General features: G+C 40.1%; 1 protein-coding gene across 1 annotated transcript; it reads left to right on the top strand.

Moving 5' to 3' along the window:
• The first annotated feature begins 895 nt into the window (after window positions 1-895).
• LOC118486365 lies at window positions 896-5,415 on the top strand. Its single transcript, XM_035982753.1, has 2 exons — window positions 896-1,077; window positions 3,137-5,415. Exon 2 carries the CDS (start codon window positions 3,139-3,141, stop codon window positions 5,413-5,415), a length of 2,277 nt encoding a protein of 758 aa, XP_035838646.1. The 5' UTR covers window positions 896-1,077; window positions 3,137-3,138.
• The last annotated feature ends 4,168 nt before the right edge of the window (window positions 5,416-9,583 follow it).

Here is a 9,583-nt window from a genome sequence, read left to right as displayed (position 1 = left end):
CCTTTTTGCATCTGAAATCCAAATAAGTGAGTATCTCACATTAGCTTATACGTTAAAAACAGATCATAAATGGTATACTCACCAGTAAGATGATCTCTCGCGCATACCTTGATACGGGAGTATATTCTGAGGTGGGTAAACACAGTTACTGTCAGCTTAATACACTTAATTCCATATCTCGAAAACAGTGTTCGAAAGCGTGCTAAAACTTAAGTGGACCACAATACTGTTGAACGTCTTGAACTGTCAACATTATTCTAAAACATTAAAGCTAAATGCCGTGGTTTTTGTGTTGAATATCGACAGAAAAACCGATATGATTCCTTTGCTCCGACTTCACAAAAAGAAAATGAGTGTAAATATGTTCTTAGGTTAAATCCTTAGTTTAGTTTAAATTGAAAAATCACAAAAAGATTTTTCTTTCTTGTTTCTATGTGCGAGTTAACTCATTAAATACTTTAGGGTTGTGAAATTTATTTAATAAGGTGTTAAACATCAATTTCGGTTAAAAATAAGTTTTCTTTGAGAAATTGGTCGTGTGAGATTCATCTAAGTGTGTGGGAAATCTCATCGGGAGGAAAGTCGATAAAAATTTTGTTTTTCAAGCGTTAAGATTTCTCAATCTTGATTTGCTCGTTTCTCTAAATTAGAAGGGTTAAATGGTTTTGTTGAAGAGTTCAAAACTTTTAGGTAAGGTTGATTGAGTTGAGCAAAGACTAAGGGTGTAAAGTGAAAATAGATTAATTAGTCCAACTTAAAAAAAAAAAAAAAAAAAAAGGTCCGAGGTTTACCTTATATCATCGGTCCGAGTTTTATAACTCTAATAGTGGGACCGAGTTTCTTTTTAAAAACCTTTCTCTTGTTCGATTTTTTTTAATCTAGGTCGGTCCGATTTTCATATACTCACTTTTTCGGTCCGAGTTCTTCACTTATCTATCCTTCTCTTTCAAAAACCTCTGAGGTTTCCTTCATCCTTCAACTCCGTTACTCTTTCTCCTTCCCTTCATCCATACTACTCCTCCATTCTAGCTTGCAAGTCTTGTTTGTAGAGATTCAACTTAGTAATTCATCTTCAAGGTATGTCACTCATAACTTCCTTCATCTCCATGGTTCCATCTTTGGTAAGAAAATTTGAATTCTAGGGCTTGTTTTGAACTTGGTGCTCATAGTTCTTGATGATTTCATGCTTTAATCTTAGTGATTTCTTACACATTGTTGTTTTTCATGTGATGATTTTGAGGTTTTGAAGTTAGGGTTTGGTAGATAAAATTTGGGGGTTTTGTGATTGGGTTCAAGAACTTGGTGTTCTTGAAGTTTAGGGTCATAAATCTTGTAGGAAACTGCTTGATTGAGTGATTTTGAGCTTTGTTTTGGTTGCAAGTATTGTATGAATGTGCTCTTAAATGTGGTGTTCATGTGAAAATTGTTGATGGTTTGAATGTGGTTTAACATACGTTCTTGATGTTCTTGGCGCGAATTTAGGTTGTCTGGGAAGAAGATAAAATTTTTGAATTCTTACCGTTTGATTCGTAATGAAAGTTGAGTTCTTGTGTTAAAATCTTTGAGAATCGGTCCTTTGTCTCTTCCGTAAGTTCGGAGAGATGAAGATTGATTCGGTGATTTGATTTTAACAAGTCCGAGTTATTTGAGGTGATAATGTGTCTCCGAGTAACAAATTGTACACCGAGTTACTCTGGAATTCCGAGTTCTTAAACGGTTCGTATACAGTTCCGAAGACTTTCGGCTTGATTTCTTGTTATCCGAGTTTCTGTTTAACAAACCAATCTGTTCACCGAGGATCGTTATGTTTTGAGTCTCTGTTATCCGAGTTTATTAGTAACAGTTTGAAACAATCGTGCAGTCGAGTTTTTCTGATTTTCATCAATTGTTTTTATTCTCCGAGTTTCCAGTTCCGAAGAATAACATTTCCGAGGATGTAGGTGTCCCCGAGTTTCTCTTTATAAGTTTTTGGTCCGAGGCTCTTTATAAATGGTCCGAGTATCTAACAGCAGCCTCCGAGTTTTCAGGTCCCGAGGTTTCAAACTGAGTTAATATTAACTGCAGCCCCGAGGTTTCAAACTCCGAGTTTATATTAACTGAGTTTATAAACTCCGAGTTTCCTTTAAGTTCAAAGATGTCCCGAGTTCACTGATGTCCGAGTCTCTTTTGATCCGAGTTTCTAAACACCTTTGGTCACTCCGAGTTTGTTTTGTTTCGGCAAACCATCCCGAGTATTTGTTTTGTTTCACTGTCCCGAGTTTTCTTTTCGTTTCACTCCGAGTTTCAATCGGTCCGAGGTTGTTAAATAATGGTAAGTCCCGAGCTTACTTGTTTACACAGGTCAGAGTTTGTTTCTTTTTAACGCTCCGAGTTCTGTCAGCTCCGAGTAAGTTACTCTGTCAAGACTGTCCCGAGTTAAACTGTCAAAACAGGTCAGAGTCTGTTTTTAATGCTGCTGTCCGAGTTTCTTTTAGTCAATACTGTCAAACAAATTTTCATTTACCCGAGTTTCTTTGACCGAGTTTATTAATTTTCATTTACCCGAGTTTCTTCGACCGAGTTTATTAATTTTCATTTACCCGAGTTTTTACAAACAAATTGTTGTCCGAGGATTGAGTTTCATTTGATAACCCAAGTTTTAACATCTGACGTAGTGTTGAATGTTTTGACACCACCTACAGCTACGACTCTGTTCGATAAGTCCGATGTTTATCAACACATCAAAACATGCTGCAGTTGCTTCCTGGTATCAAAACATGTCAGCGAGTTTCTGTCTCCGAGTTTTGTTTTTGATGTAACAGTTCACTGTGTGTGTCTGATTGGGTTGATTCAGTCAGTTTTCTGTTTGTATATCTAGTTTAACCTTAGGTTCGGATGTTTTAATGGGTATTTCAAAATATGCCAATAATTGTTTCAGTTATGTACCTTGTTCAAATTGTTTGAACCTGGACTTGATTGTCTAAACAGTGTGTTTTGAATTATCCTAGGCATGATTTTATATACGTTAACTATGTGTTTTCGTTTACGTGACGGTAAATTTTGCCCGACATTATATTTTAAAGTTTACTATGTGTAAACGACATGTTTTATTTCTAAACTGATGCATGTGTTTCGTTTGTGGTTTTGTTTTCAACAGGAATGGCTGAACAACCGCATCCGGTTCGTGAGTTTCACAAAAGTCATAATCAAACTGCCTTGCTAGATGTAAACGTTCGTGGTGGAGCCGAATATGCCGATATTATTCGTTTTCTTCGAAATTCAAGAATTGGTTTCGCGATTTCAGAAAGTATTCATCTAGTGCAAGCGTATATTGATGATTTTTGGCGTACAGCTCAGGTTGTTGATGATACTATCGAGGCTACTGCTTCTGGGAGTTCTATTGTTATCACGGAGGCGGTTATTCGTGCGGCTCTCCGTTTTGGTGACTTAGATCATGGTAGCACGTGTTATGTGCGTCAAATACGGGAACGTGGAGTTAGATCCTTCGGCTATGCTGATTCTTTTGATAAAAAGGAGATTTCCAAGGCAATGTTTCTCGGGCAGTGGAGATTCTTCTTTCATGTGTTGATGCAGTGTTTGTCTCCACGAAAATCGGGAACTGATACGATGAGTAATGATCTTGTGTCTGGGATGATTGGGTTACCTTACAACCAGCCATACAATTTTTCTCTAATGATTTTCCAAGCTCTCAAACAGCAGATTGGTCTAAAGGCGAATGATAAGCGATTGATGATTTTGTATCCTCGATTCCTTTGTCTTATCTTTCGACATTTGTTGCAGAATCTTTCATTCGAAGGAACTTTGCTTGCGTACGTTCTAACACCGATGGCTAATCGTATCTTCAAGGATTGTACGAAGATTAACGGGTCCAAAAGAACTGATGCACGCCCAGTTCTGACTCCCCTGTGTGGTGCTATCCTTCAAGACAACTACAATCCAGAAGCTGATTTGCAATGGTTAAGCATTAGAGATGGTATAGATCACATCTTTGTTGGAGATACTCAAGAGCCCGTGGTTGTTCAACCTCAGGTTGATCTTCAACAACCACCAGCGGTTATTTCGGAGCCTGAACCTGTTCAAGAGCCTGTGATTTCTGAACCAGTTATTGTTACTTCTCTTCAAGCAGCCGTGTCTGTTCAAGTTCCAGTTTCTACGTCTTCGGCAACAGTGGTTGCTGTAGAAACTGATGATGTGATTTTAGAGCTTGATGCTGCTTTAGATGCATGTCCGTCCTCCCATACTGTTGACAAAGGGAAACGGCCTATGGAGGATACCGTTGTGGATGAGTTGTTAGATGATATGCCAACCGAAAAAGAATATCTTATGGCAGTACTGAAAGAGCTCCAAAACTGTCTTCGACCCCATGAAAGTAGAAAGCTTGAGTCATTTCGAGCAAAGGTTGCTTCTCTCGGTCCCTCTTCCGAGTGGGGTATTCGCCTAGCTAGATGGAATGACAAAGCAAGTGATCCAGATTCCATTGTTTTTAGCTCTTCTGATGATGATGATGATGATGATGCGGACCGTCAACGTCCTGTCCTTGATACGGTTCGTGTCCCAGTTCCTTTGAGGAAATTTAAGCGACGACGTGTCGCTGTTTCGGATCTTCAGTCTTCTAGTCCGATGGTTGCCTCAGTTTCAGTTACATCCAGTTCTGCTCCATCCGACTCAAGAGGTCTTCTTAATATGGAGTTGTCTATAGCTCCTCCGACACTGTCTTCCCCGCTTCCATTTCCTTCCTTTGTGGAAGCTACCAGTGTGACTACGTCTGCTCAACCGGATACGCCGATTATGTCTTCTCCCATTCCTGTAGTACCGTTATTTGAGTCTTTATCATCTCAGACGGGTACGGGCAATGTGTTTGCTTTATCAGGAAGTTCCTCTTTGTCACTTCAGCCTAGTTCTCCTATTGATTTGCCAGATTCAGAGACACGGAGGACACGTGCAAGGACCGCTTTCTGTTCCAATCCGCCATCAGTTCGACGGAAGAAAGCTTCTTCACGTCCTCCAGTGACCCCATCTTCAGGTCATACGCCATCCAGGGCTCAGCCGTCTGGTTCTCGACCTCCTGCTCCTAGATCAGCTCCAGTTTCTGCTTCGAGACCATCCGGTTCAGGTAAAAAGCAGAACTTTCAAGAGTTTGTTCGTGATCAGTTTCAAGACGTAGCCAAGGTCATGTTTCAACACAAGACTCAGTTTTCTAAGCTGCAAAGTGAAATTGAACTCTTGAAGAAAAGGGATGTAGATCGAGAGCAACAGATGGCCCAGCTTTTACGTCTATCCAAGGCTCGGAGTCTTCAGTTGAGTAAGTTCATAGCTCAAGAGGCTTCGACGTCTGCTCGTCAACAGACCTTGGTTAGTACTACGGATCGGCTTATCGGGATCGTGACAGATCTCGTATCACTCCTTGCTGCTTAGGGGGAGAGTTCGTCTTCTGATTTTCAGATCCAGGCTCAGTGCAAAATGGACGAACTTAAGAAAATCAGAGAAGATCTTGATAAGGACAAGGATCCCAACGCATCAAAGCAGGGGGAGCAGTCAAGGAGTGCACGTGCTCCTAAAGCTGCGACTCCGGCTCATGTTGAGGGGGAGTCCTCAGGTGCAATTACAGGTGGTGATAAGGGCCCTGTAGAGGCTGTTGCTGAAGTAGTTTTGGAGCCTGGAGAAGTGGCTGAGAGAACGTTTGAGGATTGGCGTACAGATGACGACTTGGCTGGCAAGTTCAGTTTTATTGAAACTGCGAAAGGGAAGTCTATTCAGTATGAGTCCTTGTCGGTAAACAACGATATTCTCAGAAGCTATGTGTTTGGCGTTGAAATGCCTGAAGAAATCTTCAACCCACTACGAGTTCCTGAAGAAGTTAGTGTGGCAGCTCGCCGATGGTTTAGGGTTCTTCAAGATGACACGCAAAGAAAGAGATACCTATCGACTAAAGGCGAGTACTCGGGTCAAATTCGTAGTTGGGATTTTGACGAGCAGCATGGCTTGGTGATGATTAAGAGGACTGATGGAGTTCAGTACTTCAGGCCTAGGGCTAAGGACCTTCAGACTCTTCCCGCACGTGATCTTCATCACATTGCTCAACTTGACCTCAACAACCATACAAACGTGGCTAGTATCAGAGGATGGATTCCTCATTTGATTGCTGAGAGTCGTGAGAGCAAGTGGAAGCTGTTCAAGCCAGCTGTTGGTCAAGGGGTTAAATTTCTGAATAAGTTCACTGGAAAAGAGGAATGGAAAGTGGTTTACCCACCATCGAGTTGCCTTCGTGAAATACCTATGAGAAAGTTTAATCTCAATAAGTTTGATAAAATAGGTTATTGGTACCTCAATGGAAAAACTGGGGAAGCCGTGATTACTAAGACGAATGTGTCGGTGGAGATTGCGAAGATACTGGATCCGATTTGGCTCGCAAACTTGAGGGAAGGACACTTGAAGAAGCTTCGTCGCCTGCCCCTGAAATACAATGCAGAGGATCGTGTTCTTGCGGACCAGTTCATCAAGGTGGTCCAGTTCTGTGTGAAGAACAAGGTCTGGGCAGGTAGCGACTTTTCAAAGAGAAATTGAAGATCTCAAGTTCAATGAAGACCATGCACTGATCAAGGGGGAGTTTGTTAATGCACTTTTGGGTGATAAGTGCAAGGCTTCCAACATTTAGGGTCTTTATTGAACATTGCCCAAACTTAGTCCCTAAGAAGTTCCTAGGGAGAGTTTGTCCCTAAGAAGTTCCTAGGGACAACTTGTCCAAGGTTTGGAAAGAGTTTGTTAGTCAGAGTTTTTGGATAGACTAGATTTGTCTGAGTTTTGTAGCAAAAACTCTGTGCTTGCTTTGTGCTTTATGTTTACTCCGAGCTTTCTATTTAGTGTGGAAAGTCCGGGTTTCACCTTGTATATATACTTTAATATGGAATAGACAAGGCAACGTTTTCTGTGTGAATTTCTGTGCCCTAATCATTGTGCTTTTTGTCTGGCGGCGCTTTGTGTGAGTGACGTCATTCATCTTCATCAAGAATACTCTGTGTATTCTTGATTTCTCTCTCAAATCCTTGCATTCTTGTGTTTCATCTACAGTGGTTGATCATCAGGTGGATTCCGCACACCTTTTGGTTGCTTTAGCTGAGTGAGATCTTGGATTAGGAGGCCTCACATGTAAATAATTACATGTAATCAGTTAGTTGTAAACCATAATCCTAGAATATCAAATGAGATACCTCTTTGCCCAGAATGATAAGGGTATATATCTCAGGGACACCCAATAGTTTCAAACAGACTAATAAATACTATGTGATACCCCAAGGTATGCCACCTAAATACTCTGTGATTAGTAAATTTTGATGAAGAGTTGTAGTACTTTATAGCTATTTTGTTCTCGGACTATTGTTGCTTTAAAAAAATGAGCTGATGCCTTTTGAAGTGACGATTAATGACAATGAACCGCCTACCTTCAAACAAATGACCACCCTCAAATCATTAGATATTTCAACAAAATTAAAATTAAACAAATTTCCATTAAATTTTTTCAGTACCATATTTAGTTTAATGATTTAATATAATTTACAGGTTAAACAAATTAACGTAATAACAACCAAACTAAGTAAATTTAAACTGTGAGAAGTCAAGCTTACGTTTTTTAGGATTGCTAAAAGCTCCTTTTGAGACTGATCTCTATGATTCAAAACAAATCAAAGACAAAAAATAATGTGAATAAAAACATTTTTTTTTCACCAAATGAAGTTGATGTATTGTTCCATAGTTTTGGAAAGAAGAAAAAACTAACCTGGTAGAAGTAAAACTGATTGGTCCACTTTCCCCTGTGTGATGATAGATATGAAATTGGAGCTTTCAAATGGGCTTGTCAAAATAGAAAATCAATGACCAACATTCATCATCAGAATTATAAATTCAATCATTTTTACACAACCAGTAGTTAATTACAAACAAATCCAATATTTGACATTTAGACTTCAAATCCACCATTATTATAAACCATAAACTAAATAAAATACATGTGTAATCAGAACACCAACAAAAAAAAAAACTTTTTCTAAATAATTTTTGGGTTCTAGACTTAATTTAACTTTACTTTACCAAAGATGTTATAAACTACCAAGAACAAGTATTTGAATCAAATTTATGCCAAAGTCGAATGCACAGGGGATTCATTTGCTAAAAACAAGAAGGTTTTTACCATGAAATCATAAATTGAAGCAGTTTGAGACACAGATCTGTCAACAAGCTCATTCGCAGGTACCAATCGCTGCCAGCAGTCGATTCAGTAGCGAGGTGACGAGTTCCGGTTCTGGCGAAGACAAACAACGATGGAGAGCCGGATTTGCCTGTAACAATGAACACGGTTGGGTTAGGAGAGGGGATGGAAGAAATTTTAAAATTGGGGCTGCCCAAGCTTTGTAGAGGAAGTTGATTTGAATGAGGGAAGTTAATTTGATAAAACGTGATTTTGGATTGGGAAACTAAGGATCTACATATTTACACACCTTAATGCCTGTTTCCACACCCTTGTAGACGCCTCGTGTAGGGCTATACGAGGCGTATAGGGTTGCTTTTCCCGACCAGCTTCTGCACCTCATACAACGTCACATCAGTCACATCAGACGGGGAGTCTAGGCTTGTACGAGGGACCATACGAGGGTACTAAGATGCCTCGTATAGGCCTATACGAGGTGTCTTAGTGACTGATTTGACTATGTGTCTGACTGTCTGACATGTGACTTAAAGCTATACGGGAAGTCTAGAGCTATACGAGGCGTCTATGTCTCACATAAAGTGCAACATACAGTGCATTCTTTGTCCACCCGATCATTCAACATTTCATTCATTTCTGCTTCTTCTTGTATTTCTTTGAAAGAATTGTTGTTTGCATTTGTGTTCTTTGTAGGTCCCTCTCGGAGGATCGAGAACAAACCTAAACCTTGTTATACTAACTCACTAGCGAGTGCGGAATCCAAGCTAGCAAGCAAACCGGGATGATGCAAGAACAAACACAAGAACACACAAGACTCAACGATTAACACCACTTGTATTAATGCGTATGAAAGGTTCCGGTTACAAGCACAATGTTTACAATCAGTTTGCAAACTCTCAAAGTGTGTGTGTGTGTGTTTTCAGCAGAATGCTCTCTATCTCTCGGGTGTGCATCTATCTAACACAACACACTGCATGGGTATATATATACCCATACACAGCAGGTCTGATCGAAGGATCCGATAGATGGTCCGAAGGATCATCTATCGATGACAAAGTGTTCGAATGATCAGCAAGGACCTCGAAGGATGATCCTTCGAGGTCTAACAATCGAAGCATATCTTTCGAGCACCTCGAAGGATCAACAGTATCCTTCGAGGAGCTATCCTTCGATACAGACAAACAAACATATTACTAACTTATTGGCCAAGTCAAACTAGGAGGATAGGTGACTTGGTCAACTTACAGGACTGACAAGGACATTGTTTACATACAGACCGAATACAGACAAAGTACAGACACAAGTGCACCAACAAACTCCCCCTTGGCTGTAGCTTTGTCTTTATCTTCTATAGTTGTAGACTCGTCTCGAACTTCGATGGTC

The sequence above is a fragment of the Helianthus annuus genome, chromosome 2, assembly GCF_002127325.2.
Source record: "Helianthus annuus cultivar XRQ/B chromosome 2, HanXRQr2.0-SUNRISE, whole genome shotgun sequence".
In the NCBI taxonomy this organism is placed as follows: domain Eukaryota; kingdom Viridiplantae; phylum Streptophyta; class Magnoliopsida; order Asterales; family Asteraceae; genus Helianthus; species Helianthus annuus.
The sequence above is the reverse complement of the archived record's forward strand: the minus strand, read 5'-3'. Positions and strand labels throughout refer to the sequence as shown.